Source organism: Beta vulgaris, chromosome 5 (genome assembly GCF_026745355.1).
Source record: "Beta vulgaris subsp. vulgaris cultivar EL10 chromosome 5, EL10.2, whole genome shotgun sequence".
NCBI lineage: Eukaryota > Viridiplantae > Streptophyta > Magnoliopsida > Caryophyllales > Amaranthaceae > Beta > Beta vulgaris.
Genome location: NC_079206.1, coordinates 23,342,143 through 23,368,091, shown reverse-complemented (window position 1 = coordinate 23,368,091; position 25,949 = coordinate 23,342,143). Strand labels below are relative to the sequence as shown.

General features: G+C 36.1%; 2 protein-coding genes across 2 annotated transcripts; one reads left to right on the top strand and one right to left on the bottom strand.

The window, feature by feature from the left end:
• Window positions 1-739: 739 nt before the first annotated feature.
• On the top strand, window positions 740-23,344 carry LOC104893142 (cycloartenol synthase 2). Its single transcript, XM_010679225.4, has 19 exons — window positions 740-1,065; window positions 2,093-2,297; window positions 3,387-3,572; window positions 3,737-3,826; window positions 4,325-4,519; window positions 4,598-4,682; window positions 4,923-5,089; window positions 5,607-5,795; window positions 6,773-6,886; window positions 6,991-7,113; window positions 7,230-7,352; window positions 7,425-7,523; window positions 10,421-10,477; window positions 18,037-18,083; window positions 18,428-18,571; window positions 18,807-18,984; window positions 19,377-19,457; window positions 22,585-22,668; window positions 22,991-23,344. Exons 2-19 carry the CDS (start codon window positions 2,100-2,102, stop codon window positions 23,102-23,104), a joined length of 2,274 nt encoding a protein of 757 aa, XP_010677527.1. The 5' UTR covers window positions 740-1,065; window positions 2,093-2,099; the 3' UTR covers window positions 23,105-23,344.
• Window positions 23,345-23,510: 166 nt separating this feature from the next.
• Window positions 23,511-24,747, bottom strand: LOC104893141 (hypothetical protein). Its single transcript, XM_010679224.4, has one exon. It carries the CDS (start codon window positions 24,501-24,503, stop codon window positions 23,712-23,714), a length of 792 nt encoding a protein of 263 aa, XP_010677526.1. The 5' UTR covers window positions 24,504-24,747; the 3' UTR covers window positions 23,511-23,711.
• Window positions 24,748-25,949: the final 1,202 nt, after the last annotated feature.

The window sequence follows — 25,949 nt, the reverse complement described above, 5'->3', positions numbered from 1 at the left end:
AAAAGAAACATACCAATAAAAACGTGTGCAGATTAAAAAGAAATGAAGGGAATATAGTATAAGAGAGATCATATGCATGTGTGTAAACAAGCACCTTCCATTTGTTTAATGCTCCATGAAGCAACATTTATCAATAAAATAATGATAAAAAAATTTAGAATAATTTCACATATCACACAAGTGTATTTCTTCATGCTATTGAAGATTGATTAATCTTGAAACTATGTGACTACTTACTTATCAAGTCACGTTTTCTTAATAAACCCAAAATAATATACTACTCACACGAATGAATTAAACTATCACCAATATAAAAATTAAAGCTTTTTATTTTTGAAAAGGCAAAACAATCAATTCTAGTTAATATGTTTAATCAATGCAATATCATATTATTATCTAGGATTTATTAGGAAGATACTCCTTAATATGTAAACAATTATAAATTAAAAAAATTAATAGGTCATTTACTTTTTTTAATTTGAAAAGATAATTGGTCTAAATTCCAATCCATATTAGACTACTCATCTAGTTCAAAAATAAATGTCCAACATATTATTGAAAAGAAGATTCAAATCTTAAACAACATCTTATCATTCACGGTGACATTTCACTAAACTACCACCACTCCGTCATAGGTGATTTCTGATTTATTGTTTCCACATTCATGATTTCCGGGATAACCATTGTGCCAACTGCCATGTGTATATAGACAATAGACATATAGTATAACCCTCTCCCTTGTCACAAGTCACAACTCACAAGTGACAACCCATCAGGCATCAGCCAACCTGACATGAAAGATTGAAAGAGGAGTAATCACTAATCAACGATATTTTTGGTGTTGCGTGGGACGATTCTGATTGTATTGTATTTGGTTCCTGAAATTGTTTCTGATTTTTGGTGTTTAACTCTAGTCAACCCCCATTAAGGGTATAACAGTCGACACACTTCATTGTTCATTGATCTTTATTTCAATCACTTCACTTTGCTCCATCTGCATTCTCAATTGGGTACTTGAGTTCCCATCAGTTCTTGCTGCATTGAGATCCTGACGTTTTAATCGAGGTAATCTCCAATCCTCTTACTCCTTTTCATATTACAATTTAGATGATTTTATAGATGATAGAATGTGGTAATTTCGTTGAACTCATCACTGTAATTTGCAGTCATTTTTGGGTGTTTGATGATAAAATAAGAATGTGGGTTTTCTTTGTTCTAATTCTGACTTGGACGACTTTGATTATGACGTTTTCTCAATGATTGCTACTACATTTGGTCAAGTTTTTATAATTTTTGTGTCATCACTTACTATATGAAATTTTTAGCTATGATGTGTATGTGGAGTTGATCTTAGCTAGATTTTTCTTGCAAATTCATCTATTTGCTAATTATTTCGAGTGATACTGCCCATCTTTTTGTGTATTCTCATTATCAATGCACTCCGATTACATTATAGAACTTGGAAACTTGCACATTAAATTTGGTGTTCAATAATTTATAGCTCTTGCAAGAACCCAAAGAAGAAAAAAAAAAGATTTTCAAGGTAAAAATGATCCCTTGCTCTGGGGATATTTGAATTAGGATTCTTCTATTACAGGGAAATGAGGTAAACTGGGTTTTATTTACCATGATAAATTCACTCGTTCAATAATTCACCAACTTTAATACTTCAGAGTGACGTGAGATGCCGCCATGTCAGGAAGATTATGAATTTGGAGATTAATTGGCTTTTAACTTTAACGCTTATTTTTGCAACTAGGTCATGAATTTCAATCCGAAATGTGGCTGCATTTGTTAAGCTCATAAGGCTTTTGATGAAATATTATTAATCTGTTAATTCTCATCTTCGTATTTTGCAACTCGGTCATGGATTTCAGTCTATAACAAGGGTGTGTTTGGAAGGATAGGTGTTGATTCTCATTTTGTACTTATTTGTTATCTGTTTCATTTGGCTGTTTTTACGCACACATATTGATTTATTATAAGAGGCCATGCCTCCTAAAATTCTTTAGCCTAATGACGATAATGTTTTGAAACGGTCCTCAAGTTCATGTCTTATGTGCTGATTGATTAAAGTGGTTGTTATATTCAGAGTAGGAATGTGGAAGTTGAAGATAGCAGAAGGGGGTAACCCATGGCTAAGGACTACAAACAATCATGTTGGAAGACAAATTTGGGAGTTTGACCCAGAACTTGGAACTCCTGAACAGATTCGAGAGGTTGAGGAGGCTCGTGAAAACTTTCGGAAGCACCGTTTTGAACAAAAGCACAGTTCTGATTTACTCATGCGAATACAGGTACTTGTACAATTTCAAGAGCAAATCACAGTTCCCTTTTTCTTCTCTTTGCTCCTTTGGTGCCTATATTCCTTGTCCGTTTTACTTAATATTTAAACAGCAAAACCTTCTTTATCTCAGTAATGCTGAACATATGTGTTTAGTTACATACATGATACATCATAGTGAATGATTTTTAATACCTTGTACAGAGTTGTACTTGTGTATATTGCTACTCTTGGCTGTGCGACCGAAACTGCAAATTTGACCTTAGTAGATCTTATCTAATTTATGCCAAATTGCCAATAGCCATATGACAGAAGGAGAAGTTTTTCCATTTTTTTAATTTACCATCTATAAATCCAATATTATAAATTCTTTGATCAAGGCCTTTTGCATAATTGCATAAGAAATTACTAAGGGCCCGTTCGTTATCGTTTTTCTTTCAGTTTTAAGTTTTTTTGAAAGCTAAAAACTAAAAACAGGAAACCAGAAAAAGTGGTTTTCACTTTTTACTTGTCAGTTCTCAAAATCATTATTGTTCCCAATAAGTTTGAGTAATTTTTTATTCATTATAGGACATATATCACATGACTTTGAAAATAAATAAACTGAAAAACAGAAAACTACAGTAATCCGAACGAGCCCTAAAATAATCTTTAGCCGGATCGCTTACAACGTTAGTAACCTTTGTATGTCACTCTGAACGAAGTGAGTGCTGTGAGATTTGATGCACATGAGTTTGTTGAATTTGTTTGTTCTGTGTGAACTCTGAAGTGTTTTCCGATAACATGTATCCAATATTAGCCGAGAAGAAGATAAATAATGCGGTAATGCAGAAGGATATGTCAGAAATAAAGCTCTAGTGTATGTTCACCTCGTATGGGCAAGTAGTAACTGTCTAACTGATTACCAGTTATAATCAGTTGCTATGTGTAACTTCTTGGTGGCTAATGTCGTCAAGCCTCTTTACGAATAATGAAAATTTTACTTTGCATGTGCTGAGAGAGAGTGAGAATAAATATCTTTCTACTCTTTCACCAATTTAGATCTTGATGGTTTGTGTATCTGACTATACTTTTTTTTTTCTTTTCTTTTTATGGACTGTAGTTTGCCCAGGAAAATTCAGGTAATGTTGTCTTACCTCAAGTCAAAGTAGAAGATGAAGATGAAATAACGGAGGAAACTGTTGTCACCACCCTAAGAAGGGCTCTCAGCTATAATTCCACTCTCCAAGCACATGATGGGCACTGGCCTGGTGATTATGGTGGTCCTATGTTCCTGATGCCTGGCTTGGTAAGAACTGTGTTTTACTGTTTTTAAGAGTGGCTTACTGTGGTTATCGAAATTTATAGTATCTAGTATTACAGTTAGATGGTTGTCAAACAGTTTGGAACTTCTAGGGCAGAACCTTTGCAGCTAGCTAAAATAAAAATGCTTATTTGGATTTAATGCATCAGGTAATTGCTTTGTCGGTTTCTGGAGCTCTGAATGCAGTCTTGTCAAAAGAGCATCAAAAAGAAATGCGTCGTTACCTCTACAACCATCAGGTGCAGAAACTACTAGAATTATTGCTTTCCTTTGTCTTGCTTAATTATTCAGCTGTGGTATTACTTATAAGAAGATAGGATGTTGCCTTCTCTAATACCAAGTAAAAATTTCCCCTTTTCTTGTCAATTTTTTTTTCCTATTTCTTGTCAAAAAGATTTCTTATTACTGAGTAAATATCCCTATTTCTTGTCAAAAATAATAATGATAATATGATATGAAGATTTGCAAAACCAATTGGCTTAGTTCAGGTGCCTATCATTAGGGACACTAGAAACAAAGAAATTGCAAGTAAGCATCCTTATGTATACCGTATGATTTTGCTTAGATGATGCCCAAATTCAATTTCCATGAAATTTTCTCATTAATGGGGAAGGGGGGAGGAGGGAAAATGCTCCAGCAATAACCTTCAGTCTTCTTGAAAGTTAGGATAATGGAGTCTCATACTTCTAATTTATGTAGTGTGATGGCACCTTTTTTTGTTTGTATGTGGGCTGCAGAATGAAGATGGCGGGTGGGGTTTGCACATTGAAGGTCAGAGTACCATGTTTGGTACCGTCTTGACCTATGTTACCTTAAGGTTGCTTGGTGAAGGAGCTGATGATGGTGATGGAGCAATGGAGAGAGGACGTAAATGGATTTTGGAACATGGAAGTGCTACTGCTATCACATCGTGGGGGAAGATGTGGCTTTCAGTTCAGTTCTTTAATCTTTTCTCTTTTCTGAACATTAATGACATGTTATATCTATTAATTCATCCTGTCATATAACAGGTGCTTGGGGTTTTCGAATGGACTGGAAATAATCCAATGCCTCCAGAGTTATGGCTTCTACCATATATTCTTCCTATCCATCCAGGTTCTTACTATCTCTTAAGATATGAATCTTTCTTCCATATTTTTCTTTTAAAAATTTATACGATTGCAATTTTGTTAATAGGTGCAAATTGCATGTTTTATTGGTCATAGTTATCTACTTTCAGAAGCTATCTATTTATTGACAATACACTGTCATTTTAAGTCATTCAGATGTCCTGTTTTGGTTCTTTTTTATAGGTTTTCTCCACTTGATTATTTGTATTCTCTCTTGATTCTGCAGGAAGAATGTGGTGTCACTGTCGAATGGTTTATTTGCCTATGTCATACTTATATGGAAAGAGATTTGTGGGTCCTATCACTCCAACAGTTTTATCATTGAGAAGGGAGCTGTACAATGTCCCGTATCATGAAATTGATTGGAATCAAGCCCGTAATGAATGTGCAAAGGTAATGAAGATGAATTGTCCATAAATTTTGTGCTATTAGGGCTCAGTTGTTGACCAATTGGACATGAAGCCTTATAGCATGTCAAAAAGGCTGCTAGTGTGAATTTCTGAAAAGATGTAGAAAATGTGAAGGGCAGAATCTGTTAAAAGAGTGGGGAAGATAGTGAGGCATGTCACAGAAACACAGTTGATTGAAGCGTGTAAATTTGTTTTATTTTTGTCCTTGGGGGGGGGGGGTTTAAGTAGCTGGAAGTATGTCAAGGTCGGCCAATCTTGAGAAAAAGGGAAATATGTATAAGCGATATGAGAAAAGAAAAAGGGAAAAAATGGAATTGCAGTTAATCATTCTTTAATTGCATTTACGGAAGCTGATGAATAGGTTCTTGCTGTTCCATGAGGTGATTAGAGAACTGTATGCATGGATTGACACCTGTATTTCATCTCTCTACAATATCCGCACTTCTTGGGTATTCGTATGCTAGCAGCCTGACTCAAAGATCTGTTGTTTTTATTTGCAGGAAGATCTGTATTATCCACACCCCTTGGTGCAGGATATCCTTTGGGCATCGCTTCACAAGGTCGTTGAACCGATTTTGATGAGATGGCCAGGTAAAAGGTTGAGAGAAAAGGCACTCTCCACTGCCATGGAGCACATACACTACGAAGATGAGAATACTCGATATATATGCATCGGGCCTGTAAACAAGGTTTGAATGGCACCTGCACTTTCCATTTCAACTGCTTAATTCAGAAGAACCTGGAATTGTAACAATGGACATAACATGAGTTGTGTGCTATGTATAATATGTGGTGGTTAGGTTTCTTCCTGTGTTGGTTAGCTGGTAAGGCCTGATAGGAGTTTGATTGATCTATATAGTGTGTGATATGTTCTAAAGGTTGAACCTGGGGCCGTTGGATGCATGACCACAGAGAGTCTTATAATATGCTAAGGAAGCATAAAACTCTACAAAAAGTGGTTGCAACTGCGACAGCTGTTGAGGGTCCTACTTAGGCAAGGAGGGAGATAAGATACTTGCAGCCTTGTTCGTAATTGCTGAACCAAATATAATAGTGCCTGGTATTATATTAATAATGTGAAAGGCTGAAAGCTGTTGAGATTATATATTTCTCCCTGAAGATTGATGTCTCGTTTACTTTAATTTGAAGATATTGGCTGATAATATTCATTTGGAGTAGGTTGACCTTGTCATGATTTTCTACTCTATATAACTTTTTATTACACATCCATGAAAAAAGACAAAACGATGACCGAGGTTTGCTCTGGGTGTCACTAAGCACTGGAATATTACGGTAGATAATACGAAGTATGATAATGGATTATATTGGATATTATTTATTTATTATCTGCCACCGGTTATTCATTTGGAATTAGCTTCTAAGTGCTCCTTTTATCATTATCAAATGTCCCATTTTCCTTCTTTGCTAATATTTATGGTCAAAGCTTCGTATTGTTCCTTGTTAATGAATTTATCTCACCAAAGGCAACTAATCCGATTAATATCACCTGTTTGATATGTATTTCATTATGTTACAATGTGTTAGGATTCAGGAAGCTGGCTAATTTCTTTGAAATATCTTATCATGGACATCAAAATGCACATTCGGCAAATCAGACTAGAATGACATTTCTCGTAACTTTGGAATGGATAACATTTGTGTGCAGGTGTTAAATATGCTTTGTTGTTGGGTGGAAGATCCAAATTCAGAGGCTTTTAAGTTACATCTTCCCCGAATTTATGATTTTCTTTGGATTGCTGAGGATGGCATGAAAATGCAGGTCACTATTTACTTTTACATCACATGTGTTTCAAGTAATTCTTTGTTATTGTTATTGCACAACATAGATGTCTTTTCACTGGACTTCATGTCCATATGATGCAGGGTTACAATGGTAGCCAATTATGGGATACTGGTTTTATGGTTCAAGCAATTTTAGCAACAAATTTTGAAGAAGAATATGGTGCAACCCTTAGAAAAGCACATACATTTATTAAAAATTCGCAGGTTCTCTTTTGTCCTGCTATCTTTTTTCTTTTATGGTACATTCACCAGACACCACATGTTCTTAGTAACCTGATCAGTTCTTATATTTCTCTTCATCAATTTTTTTTCACATGAAGGTTACGGAAGATTGTCCTGGAGATCTTAGTTATTGGTATCGCCATATATCTAAAGGGGCTTGGCCTTTCTCGACTGCGGATCACGGATGGCCCATCTCAGATTGTACAGCAGAAGGATTAAAAGTAATGATCGAGTTAGAATTGAAGTTCTATCTGAATGTATTTTTCAAGGTCTTAACTTTTCCCACCTTTCAGGCTGCTCTTTTACTATCAAAACTTCCTTCGGATATAGTTGGTGAGCCATCAGAAGTGAAGCGATTATATGATGCTGTAAACGTAATTCTTTCTTTACAGGTAACTAACCTTTAGATGCTCTATAAGTCTTGCATGGAAAGGCTTCTTGCTTTACCTTTCTCTTTATTTATATGCTTACATGATTATGGAGAATGATGCTTGGCTCTACTGGTGGAATTTCATTTAAGAGTGAACTTTTATGATATCACTTGGCTATCTTCTTATCACTTACTAGTTACTTCCTCCGTTCTTTTTGAATTGCAACTTTTCCCTTATTTGGAAGTTTCTTATCAATTGCAACTTTTCCCTTATTTGGAAGTTTCTTATCAATTGCAATGTTTCTGTATTTAGTAATATCTTCTCTCTATCTTTCTCCTATCACATGACCCCACTTTTTATCTATCTCTATCTCTCTCCTCTTCACATGGGTTTCTTAAAAATGTGCGAATGCAGTATGTTGCAATTATTATGGAATGGAGGAAATATTATAATTGCTCTTTTATTACACTCAATGATTCTGTGTGCACTTTATATCTATTTTTTGTTTTGTTTTGATTTTGTTGTTCCTGACTTGTTGTAACGACTAGTACTGGTTACACTTTTTTGTTCATAATTCCTTTTAATGTTAGGAAAATGTCTCTTAATTATAATAGGCTATAGGATTCAGCTTAAAGATACTCCTTTGAATTCTCATCTTCCATAGTCCTTTGTACTTGTGTTTTCAGTTTTCTGCAAGGAATTTAATTTACGTCTGAGATTGGAAGGGTTATCCATGTCCTGTAGTTCCTTGGACAAACTTTTCCAATACAATTGGCATACAAAAAGAGTAAAAGCTGACACATACCTTTGCTGCAGCATACAAGTGTGCACAGATTGGATTTTGAAAGCTGTACTCTGGGGGATGGAGGGGAGGACCCTCGCGGGGTAGGGGGGAACCAGACATGGTGCTATTGGCTGTACATGGTCTTAAAAAAGTTTTAGCTGCTTCTTCGCATGATTGAGCTTTCAATTGCGAATATAATGTGAATTTGATGGCAGTCAAAAGCTATGATTCATCATTTGCTTGGATGCCTTGGTGTACCTTTAGGGGTGATTCTTGGAAAACTAGTTTCTGGGACCCAGTGGTAGAGAAGTTTTCCGGGCAGTTGGATGGATGGAAAAGTGCTTGTTTTCTATAATAGTTCCGAAGACTCTCATTTAAAGTTATTTCTTTATCTACCTTTGTAATTTCTTTCCTTTTTTAAGATTCTCGTTGGAGTAGCCTGAAGTCTGGAGAGGCTTATGATGATTTTTTCTAACATGGGATAGGTAGGAGAAGAGAGATCATCTTGTGAGATGGTATTGTGTTTGTAGACCTAAGTAAGAGGGTGGCATGTTTTGTGGTTGGGAGTTGTCGCTGAATACTTTATGGGAAAAAGACCGAACTTATGAACCATGCTAAGAAAATAGACATTGTAATGTTGAAGTTGGAATTTTAGGCATCTAAGCAGCTGCAATACCCGATTTTTTTTAAAAAATAGCATTCAGAAGTACATCTTCCCCTTCGGCATTATTACTAGGAGTACATTTTTCATTTATATACGTGATTTGGATGCCTGAATTTCTTAAGTACCATCATAAATTTATCTTAGTTCACCTAGTTTGTGGTTGAATGACTTGAGTCTATATTAGTCCATTTTCTTACTTCGGTCTATTTTTACTTGATAGTCCATTGTTTAATTTATCCTTGTTAGCTTTTTCCTAAAAGAAAAGAAAACCATACTGACCAAGCAATCAAGCATTAACAGTTAAGCTAGTAGCTGTAAGTTTGAGCATGCTAAATTTCTTTGCCTTTAAGCTCAGTCTAAGAATCTATTCAAATAAATAACTTACTTTCTTGAAGTGTCTAAATACTGCCTCCATCAGATAGGGGAGTTAATGAGCCTGCCTGCTCGCAAACTATTCGAGCTCGGCCTGAAATTTTGTAGAGCCGAGCATAGCAAAGTTCGATTTGAAAAGTTCATAAGCAGGCTCGAAATATATTTTAGCTATATTATTTTCCATATTATATAAAATAAATGAAAAGTTATACTTAAATCGTGCACAATATTTGTGAAAAACTTAAATTAAGTAGTCTAAACCTATATAGAATATATAGAATATAATTTTTTTCAACTTAAATTGAGCTTTAAGGTAAATTGAACTAGAAAATTTAACCTCGAAAAGCTCGGGACTTGGCTCGAGTTCGAGTAAAAGTGTAACGAGCCGAGCCGAGCAACTCTAGGCTCGATCTCGGTTCGGCTCGTTAACACCCCTAGTCCCACATCAATTGATACGCTTCCTAAAATGGCAAGACCCGGCAATTTATAGTATTTCTTCCTCTTTATAAGGGGCCCAAAGAAAAATAAATAAACATCCTCTTACACTCATTCTTCAAAAAGTTGAGGCCCAACAATCCACTAACTTTAATAAGATAATACTCCACTACCTATTACCAACGACAAAAGAAGAAGTCAATTGAAACTCAACTATATAACGGTCAAAGTGTATCGATTAATATGGGACGGCAGTGAGTACAAAATTATTATATGGCACTGAAGTTGGATCATGTTATAATAAGTGATGTTAACCCTTTGATAACATCCTTGACCGTCTACAACTTCCATGAAGAATATTGACTCTTTTGTTTAGGTCAGAAGTTCTTCGAAATAAACAGAGATGAAGACAGGTAATTTATATATTGCTAAAACTTATTTCACCAACAACAGATATCGTTCACTTTTAAAACATGATAGCCCCCTGGGTGGGCCTTGGTTGTGTAATAAATACTTCATTTCTGAAAGCTTTGCTGTTGACTTAAATTTATTCCTTGAATGTGGTGGTCATTGTCAATTATTTGATTTCTATCAATTCAGATTCCATATTTTGTTCTATGCAATATTTTATCATGATGATAAATTTCTATTTTGTTGTCACAGAATGATGATGGAGGGTTCGCAACATATGAACTTACACGATCTTACCCTTGGCTAGAGGTACAGTCTCCTTTTCTGTCTGCTGTGACCTATTCTTCATTTTCAGTTTTCTAATGCCAGGCATGTGATATATTTCATGCGGAGTTCACAGTGTGACTAGAAGATATCAGAAGTTAACTGAGCATAGGTCTTTTATTTTGTTCTGAAAGATCTAGTGGTCAGGAATTCACTTTCTTTTACAGATGCTTATGTCCCTCATTCCATGGTGGTACTAATTATTACAAACTTCATCTTAGAGTCTTTACTATGTATAAATTTTTGCTCCTGCATTTGCAAGCCTGAAAATTTCCTGAAATTGTTTAGGCTTTCTATTCTTTTGTTTATCTTTCTTTTATATCTCTTCGCTCTCTTTTTCTCCTCTCTAAACTAGCTCTCCTCTCTTTAACGCCTCCTTTACGTCTTTCCATAGACACTATTGTCAAGATAGAATGAAAAAATTTCAAACGTTCTGGGAGAACTCAGAGAAGTTCAGGAATGGAGAATTTTCGAGGTCTATGGATAAAGCGAGCCACGGAATAGATATAACCTGGTGTATGTTAGAGTCCACAGGTGGGCATGTCCTTCCCTCAGTTTGGTAGTTTGAGCAAAAAAGAGGTTTGGGAGGGCTCTTTAATAGATTAAGGTCAGTTTGTACGACAAAGGAAGGTTACTTAAACTAGCTTTGCATAAAGGGTTGAATCAGCAAAGATTTTAATGGCCAGACGGAGATGTTTGTTCGGGTTCTGAGATAGCTTTTGGAGTCATCAGAGTTGAGATTGGATGGTCGTGAAATGTATCAGTTGCGAACATCTACTGGGTCTGATCGATGTGTTGGAGAGGCGTAGCCTTACTTTTTCCTACTAACGATTCAGGAAAACATCTATATACATGACAGACCTGTTTTTTTGCATTGAGGTTGTTTCAGATTTTTTTACACTGTGAACGAGACTCTGAGTAAATCTGTAGACCACAATGGAAGTTTCTTTTTTTAATTGGGGGGGGGGGGAGGTTGTGGTTGGAATTAGCAAGATGGAAACAAGAATTTCCTACTAATTCTGAGAATTCTTTCTTTGAAGAAAATTGGAGATTATAGTGAAATGCTAACTCATTCTATGTTCACCATGTTTTTCTCGTAAACGGTTCATGGAGTTCAAGGAAAGGATTCTACAGATATATATGAGTTGTATGGAGAAGATTTCAGACAAGGGAAGGGTTCTAGAATTCATTGTGAATATGGGATGTTGTGTGCTTGTGAAATCAATACCATTTTCCCTAGAGAGTCCCAGATTGCTGCCCAATCAAACTATTAAATTTCTCTTGCTTAAGACTTGCCTGTTATGCATTGGGTATAGGCAAGGGGTGATATAGGAAGTACATTAAATTAGGCTAGCTTGGGCAGGAAGCAAGAACATTAGCTCTATAAATAGAAGAGATTAGAGAAAGCAAGAGGTATGTTGAAAATTGATGAGAGATTGGGTGAACTTTAAAGTCATTTGGGAGAGAAACAAGCTTTTGTAAAGCTGGTTACTGTCTTTATTTTCCTGTAAATTTCAAGATTATCAATCAAATATCAGTTTTAGTATTAAATCTTCCATCTTTAATCTTCTCCAACAATGTCAGTTTACCCCCACCAAGCCTTCTTGTGAACCTTGCCAGCCTCAGCATTATTTGCTTTTGCTAACAGAGTAATAGACTAGAAATGATCACCTTGAATTGATCTATAATCTTGTTAATTAACGATTCCTACAATACTACCTATCATGCACGTATTGCTTGATTGATTTGCTCCCGTGTTTGAGCCATCAGCTCTCTTTAGTAACATCTCGTCCCCGAAAATTATTCAGAAGGTGTTGGCCTATAACGACCTTGTGCAAATATAATTATATTATAATATGTTAGGAAGGAGAGAGAATTGTAATAAATAAGATGATTTGAATATATTATTATTGATAAAATAAAAAACACACTTACAAAATAGTTCATTGTACGTTGTTTATATAATAACGTACATACTAAAAAATTGGATGTGTAGGAGACAATTCCTCTTGTCCTATATTAAACGTGCGGAGCTAAAACAATTAACTAAAACAACAATGACAATGATAATGCAGTGTTGTTAAATTATTTACTAAAAATAGCTTCAAGAAGAGAACCACTTATTTTAACACTCCTCCTTGGTTCACTTCTGTTTCATTCCTAGCAATGTTCTCAGTTCTTCAAATCTCCCTTTCGGTAAAGCTTTGGTGAAGATATCAGCTAGTTGGTCTTCTCCTCGGCAATAGATCAACTTTATCTGTCCATCATTTTCAGCTTCTCTAATAAAATGATATTTCACCTTGATATGTTTAGTTTTTCGGTGAAAAACTGGATTGTTAGAAATTGCTATAGCTGACTTGTTATCGCAGTAAATTGTACAAGCTCCTCCTTGAGGTTCGCCAATATCAGAAAATATTTTCCTTAGCCATATAGCTTGATTTACTGCTGAACATGCTGCAATATATTCTGCTTCAGCTGTGGATTGAGCAATAGTGTCTTGTTTTTGTGACAGCCATGAAAATACACCATTTCCTAATGTGAAAGTATAACCTGAAGTGCTTTTCATATCATCTTCAGAACCGGCCCAATCACTGTCTGTATAGCCAACTAAATTCACTAAACCAGATCGTTCAAAGAATATGCCATACTGTGATGTTCCTTTGACATATCTTAAGAGTCTCTTTGCTGGTGCTAGATGATTCTTGCTTGGAGTTTGCATAAATCTCGAGAGAAAACTTGTAGCAAACATTATATCTGGTCTTGTTGCTGTGAGATATAATAAGCTACCAATGATGCTTCTGTAAACTCTCTCATCAGCTAGTTCAGCTCCATCATCTTTTCTTAGTTTTTCATTCACTTGTAGGGGAATACTAACTGGATTGCAATTTTCCATACTGAATTTCTTCATCAGTCCCTCAGCGTACTTCTTCTGGCAAATAAATATTCCTTCTGAACTTTGATACACTTCCATCCCTAGAAAGTAGTTCATAAGTCCAAGATCTGTCATCTCGAAGTGTTGCTTCATTTTCACCTTGAAATCAGAAATAAGTTTTGGACTATTACCAGTGATGATCAAGTCATCAACGTAAAGAGACAATCAATATATCTCCATTTTCGTATTTCTTCACATAAAGTGTATATTCGCCGAGACTTTTCTCAAAACCTTCTTGCTTGAAGTAGTCATCAATTCTGCTATACCAAGCTCTCGGTGCCTGCATAAGTCCATACAAAGCCTTTTGAAGCTTAAAGACTTTGTCTTCTTGTCCTGGAATCTCGAAGCCTTGGGGCTGTACATAAATCTCTTCTTCTAAGTATCCATTCAGAAATGCGGATTTGACATCCATTTGATAAATATTCCATCCCTTTGATGCTGCAAGTGCTAATATAGCACGGATGGTATCATGTCTAGACACAGGCGCAAATGTCTCATTGTAATCAACTCCGAACTGTTGAGAATAACCTTTGACTACAAGTCTTGCCTTGTGTTTTAATATAGAGTCATCTGGATTGAATTTGGTCTTGAAAACCCACTTTACTCCTAAGGGTTTTCTATGTTCCGGCTTGTTCACTAGTTGCCATGTTTGATTCTTCTCTATCATCCTTATCTCGTCTTCCATCGCAGCTCTCCATTTGAGGTATTGCGCAGCTTCAATAAAGCTTGTAGGCTCAATAATAGCTAAGTGACATGACTCATAATGTTCTTGATCTTCATTTCCCTGTAATGGAGAAGTTTCTTCATACAACTCTGCAATAGACCTCTTCCCTCTAGGACCAGTTGCATTTGGTGTAGATGAATTCTGCATATGTGGTGATGGTGGTGCTGCAAGTGGAGAACCAATAGGACTCTCTGGCTCTACATCATTAGTTGGAGCTGTGTTCTCAATCACAGGAATACAGATTTGTCTTCTCTCTTCCATTTTTGTATCCCAATTCCAAGACGCTTCTTCACAAAAAGTGACATCTCGACTTATAACAATATCTTCATTCTCGAGATCAAATATTCTATAGCCTTTTGATTGAGAGCCATCCAACAAGAATTCCCTTCTTTGCCTTAGCATCTAGCTTACTTCTTTTCTGATCTGGAATATAAAAGTAACATATGCAGCCAAATACACGAATATGCTTCACTGAAGGCTTGTGACCTGACCAAGCTTCTAAGGGCGTCATACCTTTCACCGCCTTTGTTATTCCTCAGTTTTGTCCAAAATTTCTTTGGGAGGTCCTTCTCTTGAAGCATACACCTCGCCATCTCCATAACTATTTTGTTCTTCCTTTCTGAAACACCATTTTGTTGTGGTGTATAACCGAAAGTAAGTTGATGCTGAACTCCTTCATCTTCGCAAAATTGATTGAATTTTGTAGAGGTATACTCTGTGCCTCTATCGCTTCTTATAGCTTTCAATGAGCAACCACTCTGTTTCTCCACCATATTTTTCCATTTATAAAAAATAGAAAATACTTGTGATCTTTCCTTCATAAAATACACCCAAGTCATTCTCGAATAATCATCTATGAAAAGAATAAACTACTTACTCTCATCTAGTGAAAGGGTTCTCATAGGGCCACAAACATCTGTGTGAACAAGCTCCAATATTTTGGTTGCTCTCCACGCGCCATCTTTATGGAAGGGTGATCTATGCATCTTGCCGAGTTGACATGCTCCACAAAGAGTTTTGCACTCATGCAAAAATGGAAGGTCTTTAACAAGCTGATTCGTGGATAAAAGTTCAAGACCTTCAGAATTGCTATGGCCTAGTCTCTTATGCCATAACCAATACATTTCTTCAGTCTTAGCCTTTTCAGAATGATAAGCTGAGTAAGATCATTGTATAGGAAAACTTTTATTCCTCATTGGAATATTTGCAATTTCTTTATTAGAAGGATCAAGAATGCTGCAATTATTTCTGCAAAATGTACTGAATAACCATTTGTCATCATTTGTGGAACACTAAGCAGATTTTTATCTAATCCCGGCACATAAAGTACATCTTTGATAAATTTTCTGCCTTTGAATGTTTGTATTGCAATAGTCCCTTTTCCACTCGACTGGACGATTGCTCCGTTTCCCATTCTTATAGGAATTCTTACTGAATCGTCTAAATGTGTGAAACATGATGTGTCCCTCGTCATATGATTACTGCAGCCACTATCAATTAGCCAAACATCATTTTCAATACTATTTGATGTTTGATATGCACAGAACAAATGATCCTCTCCATCTTGACATTCAGATACTTGGCCTGAGCCTGACTTTGCTTCTTCCTGCAATCCTTCTCAATATGCCCAAACAATTTACAGAAATTGCATTTGCAATCCTTTTCGAGATGGTTAGTTCTTTTGCAAATCTTGCAAGGAGGATATCTTCCTTTCTTGTCACCGCTATTATGCTTCTCATACTCTTTTGAAGAAGCACTTTTGGGATAAGATTTTGCTTCAAACTTCTTACCCGTGAACTTGTGACTAGTCAGGAATGCTTTTTCGGATGAACCTTCATTCCTGTTGTTCACCCTTTCTTCTTGTGCTTTTAACATACCAATCATCTCTACAACACTTAATTTTGACAAATCTTTTGTACTTTCAATTACATTGACTGATGTATCGTATACTGAAGTCAATGTATTAAGAATTTTTGACACTATTCTCTCCTCCTTAATTTCTTCTCCATATATTTTAATTTGATTGACTATTTCCGTGACTCTAGAGAAATAGTCCTTGATTTTTTCATCAGGGGACATTTTTAAATTCTCAAATTCTCTTCTTAGACTTTGTAGTTTTAGAGTTTTTACCTTCTCACTACCTTGGAACTCAACTTGAAGAACATCCCAAGCCTCCTTTGCTGTATTTGAATTAATAATACGAGGAAAAAGTATATCTGCCATTGCATTTTGTATGATTTGCAATGCACTTTGATCTTTGATAGTTTCCTCTTTAGAAGGTGCACCGGGCTTACCTCCTGTTGCGGCATCTGCGGTGGCGGAGGGTGTGGGACCATTGATAACAATATCCCACAAGTCTCTAAATTTCAAAATTGTCTTCATTTTGACACTCCAGAAATCATAATTGTCTCCATTAAAAATGGGAACAATTTGGTTGCTTGTTAATTGAGAAGCCATTTCTTTTTTTTTATAAAGGAATATGAAAATTGTATATATATTTTTTATGCCTTAAGATCGAAAGCTCTGATACCACTTGTTGGCCTATAACGACCTTGTGCAAATATAATTATATTATAATATGTTAGGAAGGAGAGAGAATTGTAATAAATAAGATGATTTGAATATATTATTATTGATAAAATAAAAAACACACTTACAAAATAGTTCATTGTACGTTGTTTATATAATAACGTACATACTAAAAAATTGGATGTGTAGGAGACAATTCCTCTTGTCCTATATTAAACGTGCGGAGCTAAAACAATTAACTAAAACAACAATGACAATGATAATGCAGTGTTGTTAAATTATTTACTAAAAATAGCTTCAAGAAGAGAACCACTTATTTTTAACAGAACAAAATTTCCACTTTTATGCAACGCACAATCATATCAAACCTGCAAGATGAACATTTAAAGTTGTTGTTTTTTCATCCAGTGGCACCTCGTGAGATATACTTTTTCGTGTGACTTGTCATCATACCCAACCTACAAGACTTGAATGTCCAGTGCAGTATTGAGTGTACCCAAATGAAGTAGTGTTTTGTCCACTTAATATGCTAAGGGGTGCGCCAACTTGTGCAGGATATCTAGGCATGCATAGCCGTTGAATACAAACTTCATTTCATGTTTTTGTATTCCGTGTTCTCATCACATAGTTTTTCCATCACTAGAGTTTAGTACCTTGTTATGGTACTACATCTCATGGAAATCATCCAATCCCCCGGGTTGTCTCTCAGTGCATATGATGCAATGGTATCATGTGCCATCATAGCTAGTAAGCATGTGAAAGCATTGTATTGATCGGAAAACCTGCATGAGAATATTATCCCCTTGACCTGAATTCGAGTATTTTGGATACCTTGAGCCTAGAAGCCTGAGTCAACACTACTCATAAACTTGAGTTTGCCGTCTTCTCGGCAACATCGTGTATCAGCCTTCTCCTTAGTAAGAAGCTCAACTTGAGTGCTTAGAGATGAACTCCATTTACTCATGAGTAGCTGTTTGGAATTTGGGATTCTCCATCATAGACGGAGGAAATATCCACATAAATGATTTCCACTCTCTACCAGGATTTCATCTCTTCAGAAATTGCATCAACATCTATCAGGCGACCATCAGATGTCAAAACCTATTCCTCTGAATCATGATACAAGCAGTCTACCAGGGATGTATGCATACTACTCATTCCCAGACTTCATATAGGTGCAATGCCTGATAAAGACATGCAGGTTTGCATGTACTTGCTTGTATAATTCATGGCGTGATTTGCTGCAGGCTTTGTAAGCTACCGTTAAATTTCATGTTCATGCACATGCTAAAGTTTTCTGTTATCATTTGTATTTTCATTTGCGAGAATCTTATATGCTATGCTTGTCCTCTGTCTCAGTTACTAAACCCAGCTGAAACTTTTGGTGATATTGTCATTGATTATCCGTAAGTGACGAGATTTTCTATTGAGATGTATATACTTCCTCCGTTTTTTTTTTACTTGCAACACTTTTGTTTTCATCAACTCCAATGCAAAATTTGGGTAGGAGAGAGGTAGAGAGGAAAAAAAGAGAGGGCCCCATGTGATTGGAGAGAGATAGAGAGAAAGGAAAAGGAAAAGGAAAAGCAAAAGTAGAAAGTGTTGCAAGTAATTAATTATTTCCCTTTTAGGAAAGTGTTGCCAGTAAAAAAAAACGGAGGAAGTAGATGCTTTCATTTACTAAGAAGTTGATGCGTTAAATTTCTATCATAATAACTTGAAAGAACTTTTGACTCTGTTTCTTTTGTAGTTATGTTGAGTGTACTTCGGCTGCTATTCAAGCCCTAGTATCATTCAAAAGATTATATCCTGGTCATAGGAGAGAAGAGATAGAGAATTGCATAAAACAGGCTGCAAGGTTCATCGAAAAGATACAAGCAGCAGATGGTTCATGGTTTGTTTCATGTTCCTGTTTCATCTTAACTGATCTCATACTGGATGATTTAAGCTTTGTATACTATTTGCGGTGGCAATTGTGTCTTTCAGATTCTTTTTCTTGTCAAGTAAAGGCAATCTAGGTTCAGGTTGGGGTAACTGGTACTGGTCACTTTTGCTAGGTCTATAGACTATCATTTACCCCTTAATGCTTTCTGCTATTCCATTATACTTATACTGAGAGGTTTTTGTAGGTATGGATCCTGGGCAGTTTGCTTTACATATGGAACATGGTTTGGGGTCAAAGGATTGGTCGCAGCTGGAAAGAACTATGATACTTGCCCCAGCATTCACAAAGCCTGTGACTTTCTGCTATCTAAACAGCTTTCTTCTGGTGGCTGGGGAGAGAGCTATCTATCATGTCAGAACAAGGTTGAGTTTCAGAATACCATAAAGAACATATATGTTCCATGGCAAAAGTCTTTTAGGAATTCAGTTGACATTATATTTGCAATTTCTAATCTGACATTTCATGGAGTTTATTGTTCTGCACTTCTCTGGTTGACTTTAAAAAGATGTGGATATAGATCTGACAGGAGTTGGGATTTTTTAACACGTCTGTCCATTGTGACAATACATAAAAGTGATCCAAATTCTTCCTTGTATAAATAAATGCGTCGAAAGTCCATCTAATATCTGAAATTGATGATGAGCTTGATGACGCATGCTGGTCACTTAATGAGTTACTGGAACAAAATTCCATATAATTTCACTTTATACTCATTGCAGCATGTTCACTGCTATTTGATGTCCTTTTTTTCCAGGTATATACAAATATTGAAGGCAACCAAGCTCATGTAGTGAATACAGGGTGGGCGATGCTGACTCTTATTGATGCTGGACAGGTATACCTTGCAATAGTGACATTTATGTTTATTGATGAATCCACTATCCTTTACCCGATTGATGTTGCTGGTTTTTTTTTAAGGCTTCGTTCTATTCACCTGAAATAACTGAAGTTTCGAAAACTTATATTAGTTATGAGTTGAACTTCGTACAGAACTTATATTGGTTATGAATGAAGTTGGGTAAACTTATCTGAACTTTTGTCCTGAAACATATATTAATAAAGTGAAAAGACCAAAGCTTTATTCCCATGGAGTTCAAGAGCTTTTATTAGAATGAGGAAACGACTGGTATCTTTGCTGTGAAATTCAGATTGTTCCCACATCAACAGTCTGATCATCACCTTACCAATATATTGCCAGACCCCTTGTAAACAATCATGATAATCTCTTCTTGCCTAAACCTGGCAGCACCACAGACCTATAAACCAGGATTTCCTACTGGAAAAATTGACAGGAACAGCCCCACATATTGCCGGTCCGCCATATTGAGTCCCAACTTCATAATATTTCACAACAGACCTAACTGTTGCTCATTTTTTACAAACTTGGTACCAGTAGACAGGTGACTTGTTTTACCTGTTAAAATTTTGTTTTTGATTTTTTTTTCCCCTTAAAACTCTCAAGAGTTAATTCCTTCCTTAACTGCCTCCATCTAGAATTACTGCATCCCTGTTCAACGGTACTTCCTGCTTTATATCTCAACTCCAAGATCTTGTCTTGTTTAGACTTAGCTGGTGGAAAAAAGGGTGGGGAGACCCTTTCCGTCGTCTTCTTGATCAGATGAGAGTCTCAGATATCCGTCGTCTTCTTTGGTCAAATGCCGGCGCCAAATTATAGCACCTCCATTGTCAAAACCAGCAATTGATTGGACCCCCCCCCCCCCTCGCTCAAATTCTTTCACTCAGTGTTTGGGTATGAGGAATTCATTTCAATTACTTGTATTCATATCTGGAATATGAAATTCTCACGTTCAATTCCAAATACTTTGATTAGGAAAATCAAGATTCAAATTTGTTTTGGAAAACATTGAAATTCAATTTTGGTCAGTTGAGTTCATTGAATTGGAATGAAGATTGAATTATTCTCCAAAACCATAAATTTCGACATTTTTCAGAAATTAAGATTACAAAACTTATTTCTCTTTTTATTTCGCTTTCTCTCCTTGGACTATATTTCTAGTAATCTTCATCAACACCTCAAACCCACATCTTCTTTGTTGCCGCTTCAAGCTTTCTTCCTTTGCTAATATCTCAAACGAAATACCCCAGCAAAGAACAAAAGAACTCCTCATCCCCCTCTGCCAAATCCTCAAACAATTTACAAAAGATTTCCCAAAATTTCTACTTCCAATTTCGGGAAACTCAAAGATCATCTGACCATGGTTCTGTTCATGTCTTCAATCCCTACATCCCCGTAAATAAATCAGAAACTGCTGAATCGCCCTGTCATAAGAGGAGAACATAGCAGCGATTTTATAGATTTCAATGGAAAAGGACATCGGGTGCTGGGCAATCTTTTCTTATGAAAGAGAGAAATCTCTCTACCATGGAAACAAAAATTAGAAATTCAAACTGGGGAAGAAAAAGTGTTGCGGAGGAAGAGAGAGAAAGTGGAGTGAAAAATTATAGTCATAATCATGTGCCACATTTACCTGCTGGACCACGTTTGTTAAAGATGAGCAATAGTTGAGTCTGCTGTAAAATATTCTAAAGTTGGGACTGAATACGGCGGACCGGCCATAGTTGGGACCGATTATGTCAATTTCTCCTTTCCTACTAGCAAAATGTTTTCTAGGTCTACAATACTCCGCGAATACCTTCAAGTGAAGGTACAAACTTTCAGGAAGGTGCATAAACTTTTACCATCTCATATACCCTGCTGAGCCACTGTGCACTACTCGTTGTACATGGGTTCAATATCTAATTGGAACCATAAATTTCATCTTTGAGCCATAGTCAACTCAAGCCTGTGGAGCTAACTTTAGCATGAGCTATTCACTTAAGGTCCAGGTTTTCAGCCCCAAACAAAGCCACTACCATCATTACATTGTTCATCTCCTCTGGTTCATCCATCTTTCTGCTTCACTTTTCATTGAATTTTTACAGGCTCTCTTAGAGTTATTTAAACTCCACGCTTAACCCTCTCAACCCTCTTATTATTTTTTTATTGAAGCCATTTATTTGCTAGAGCTCCACGCCACCCGGACTATTTCCCAACAGGCCTTACACCTCTTCTGGTAGCCTACTCCTAAATCTGCCATTAGTTGCACACTGTTCCTGTCTCTATATATCTCAATAAGCCCCCACAGGATTGCCAAAGATTTATGCTATTGTTTTACCTAAGCCTCCTCTGGGTAATGTTGATCATGATTTCACGTGCAGCTAATTTGCGTAACACTTCTAACATTAGCACGTTTCAGATTTTATACAGGAGCATGGGTTTCGATTAAGTCTTCCTCCATTATCATCTTCGTCTTTAGTATCACTCTTAAAGTCGCTTTGACGGACTTCCTTGAACCTTTTTCCTTCACTTCACCTTCAAGTCTACAATAACTATGTGCCAGTAAAATATGATGCTGCATGTTCCCTCAGAATTTTGAAGTTTGTTAGAGTGGTTACAGTATTCACACTTTTGTATGGACGACAATCTTTTAATGGCTTTATTAAGTGATATCTTCTTTCCATTTGAATTGCACGAGGTTGCTGGTTTTGATTTTCGCGCTCTAAAATTTTGATATAGCCCATTTCATCTTTCCCACAGAGTTGCCTATAGAAATTTCAAAATTTTATTTTGTATTAAGCTCAACCCATCAGGAGATACACATCAGAAGCTCAGAGTTGTATCGAATTCACTTGATTAGATAAAGAAATCTGCAACGATAGTACTAGTGTCTTCTTTGTAGCATGCTAATCTGATTTGACTCATTCAAATGATTCTTCAGTTAACTAGATGAAATAAATGGAACTCCAATCCTTTGGCTCCAAGTATTTTCATTTTTGTCATGTCTTATGCTGCCTCTAATCAGAAGTGCTAAACTATTGATCTGGACTTTCATGTACGGGTTAATTATTTTCTTTTTAAGGTCTAAAATCGCCTTCTCAATGTATATTACCACTTGGTGCAGGCAAAAAGAGATCCAGTGCCGTTGCACCGAGCAGCAAAAGTGTTGATCAATTCCCAAATGCCAAATGGAGATTTTCCACAACAGGTTAATCTTTTCAAAAATTATGTCATTCATGTGACAAAGCATCATCAATTGGTATATCTTATATTTTAGCATTTGAATTGTCTTACTCTTTCGGAAACAACCTCTATAGTTGTTGATATCGAAGGAATAAAGGGTAAGATTGCATATATCTGAGACCTCTCTGGAGTCATCTAGACGAGATTAAAGTTGGGATGTTGTATTTGAAATTTTCCTTTTGGGTACAGTTTTTCCTCAAAAATGTTATTGAAATATATAGTGCGAATTCACTATTTCAGTAATCACTTTTACCACCTTGACATTTTGGTTCATTTCCTTATTACAGGAGATCATGGGTGTTTTCAACAGGAACTGCATGATCACTTATGCTGCGTACAGAAACATCTTCCCGATTTGGGCTCTGGGCGAATATCGCACTCGAGTGCTTCAGATTCAATGACCATATGCCCATTCATCAGATAATGTTCTTCACAATGCTCTGTATTGCTCAAGCCTTGAACAACTAAGTTAATGTTCCCTTGCACTTCAACAAGAAGCTGCCAAAATTTAATGAGTTGTGGACAAATACCATCTTTCTAGCTCCAGTTAATATGAAATTTGTTCACACTCGAAAGTGCACCTACCTATATTTGTTCACACTAGATTTTTAAATTCAACAACTGAGTAACTTAAGCTTCAATATATTCCATTGTCTTACCAACTAAATAATTACCTAATTTCTCTTCCATAATCATGTCACCTTCTCTACCAGGTCACAAGAAACCAAAGACATTAACACTTGAGAGATAATTGCCATCTCAATTATATATCTAAATTAGCAACAAGGGGGAAAAAATACTATATAGTAATAGAATTAAAATAGTATGCGTCTTGCAACTCAATTTCTATATAAAAAGTTCCTTCTTTACACAATTTGCAGAACTGTTTTCTTTCTATGTAACAATTAACAAGTATAGAACCAAAGTATAACTACTAACTGACAATACTACTACTACAAATAACCAAACCATATTGGAATATTATTATTTGAACCAATATTTGCTGAATCAATAAAGCCCAAAATTATCATCACTAAGATCATCATCATTAACTACGGAAAAATCCAACCTTGCAGAAGTTTGTTTAGCCCACTTAACTATCTTCTCTGCTTCTTTATTAATCTCATCTTCCTCCTTTTTTGCAATCTTCATCAATTTCTTCTGATGTTTCGACGAAAACGACTTCAAATCACTCAAAATTTCATCATGTTTCCCCCAATCATCACTCAGCTCAAAGTCCCCATTTCGAGTGACACTCTTTTTCCTGGAAACTCGTTTTGGAGAACACCAGAAACAACCAGTTTTCACCCCTCTTTTTGTAGAAGAATCCGAAGACAGTGAACTAGATATGGAAGAATTATTATTTTTATCCTTTTTACCTCCTTGTTTAACCCTAAATTTGGGGGAATTTAAGTACCCAGATGAAGAATTCGAAGACCCAGATGGAGAAGATAGATACCCAGTTCGAGATTTTCCTTTAGAATTCCTCTCCTTTTCTGGGGTTTTCTCAAAATCATCAGAAATGGGTTTAGTTGAGTTGCTCAGCTCGTTGGCTGAGTTGCTCGGCTCGTTGACTGAGTTGTTCAACTCGTTGGCTGAGTCAGGAGCGAGGTGGGGTTTTGATGGGTGAGAAGAAGAAGAAGGAAAGGTTTTGAGGCGTTGGAAACGAGATTCAAGGTGAGAAGGAAGAAGAGAGTGAGAGAAAGATGAGCAATTAATGGCGGCAACTTGTTCAAGAACACAATGGTCCATTGCTTCTGCAAGAATTTGCTCCACTGCTGATTCGTCTGTGTATGCCATTGTTGTTTGTTCAAGCACCAAAATTTGTGTGTTTGTGAGAGAGAAATTCAATTGAGTAGTCAGTAGAATTTTGCGCACCGACTTGAGAAGATGAGCAAGTGAGGAAAAAGAGGTTGCCTAACGGCTACTTCATCTCATAATCATACTAGCATTGTGACTTTTGTAAGTTGTTATGTTCAACAGTTCAAGAGAATATCTCTCGCCTTGTGGAAGATGTCATGGGATCCAAGGAGAATTTTAGCCTTTTAAAATTTTCGGCATTTGGGTTAAAAATTATCTAACCACTCATTTGAAAATTAACATTAGTTTTTTTCTATAAGTGAAAGATTGACATAGCTAAAACTTGTATAGTATTGAGCCACATGTGATAGCCTAATGGGGTTAGAATCACTTCCGACCCTAAAGTTTATGGGATCAAGTCTTGTCCCTTGCAAGAGGGATTTCCAAATCCCCCACCCCCTTTATAGTAATGAACCACAAGTCTTGTTACTTTTCAAATGTTTTTAATCCTCCAGCTTAGCTAAACATATTTCAAATACGTTCTCAATACATGAAATTCATCAAAATAAAACACGAAAACATACCAAAAGTATAGCTTAAGAATATAATGCAATATAAGCCTAAATATGAATCAAAATGCTCTAAAATGCAACCTAAATGCATCTAAAAACTATACATAAATATAACATATCACAACTACATTTCCACTATAGCCTTCTCAGTAGATTTGGATGCTTGTTATTGCGCCAAAACATGGATTTTTTTATGGTAAATACTTCAAAATGTCTCCCTTTAATGACAAATTTATAAAAAGAAAGATTACAATTTATTCTCTATGTCCTCTTTGTCACTACAAGTCTGAGACTAAACCATTTCTTTTCTTCTTGTCCTACGATTCACATTTCTCGGCCTCTTCTTATAGTTTTTTGAAACTGACTCATATTGTTCCTCCTCATCTGAAACAATGTTTGAATTATTTTCGCTCTCATTCAAAGGTTATTCATTTCATTAATTACACCTTTTAGAGCAGTTGAAAAGTACGTAATTATATTGTTTTTGAAAATAATCTTTGTAGTATTGACTGCATCTATTATAAAGCATGACATATGCAATGGATCTCATGTACTTTAGTAGATTTTTTCTTCACCATTTCTTCCCTTCTCATCCATCATCTCTGTTCAATGGCATCCACCAAATCTAGGCTATTAAGCTAAATTTTAATGATTCTGTTATTGGTTCTTCGGCATCTGTTTGAGCTATGCTTCTGAAAATCTTTTATCGGCACAAGCATATAAGTTTTGTTTCGTGTCAACTCTTGTTGCAGAAGCTTGGGACCTCATGAATGGCCTCATGTTGGCTCAGTCTCAGCAAATTCAAAATCTTTATGGAAGGCGATAATCAACTAATCAAGTAGTGATGTGAATCCTTCAAGCTAAGATTCCTTTA

Coding starts and splice junctions, on each gene's coding strand:
- LOC104893142 (XM_010679225.4), top strand. CDS start 2,100: ATGTGGAAGTTGAAGATAGCAGAAGGGGGTAACCCATGGCTAAGGACT. Junction 4,520..4,597: donor GGGGGAAGATGTGGCTTTCA/GTTCAGTTCTTT, acceptor GTCATATAACAG/GTGCTTGGGGTTTTCGAATG. Junction 7,524..10,420: donor ACGTAATTCTTTCTTTACAG/GTAACTAACCTT, acceptor TTGTTGTCACAG/AATGATGATGGAGGGTTCGC.
- LOC104893141 (XM_010679224.4), bottom strand. CDS start 24,503: ATGGCATACACAGACGAATCAGCAGTGGAGCAAATTCTTGCAGAAGCA.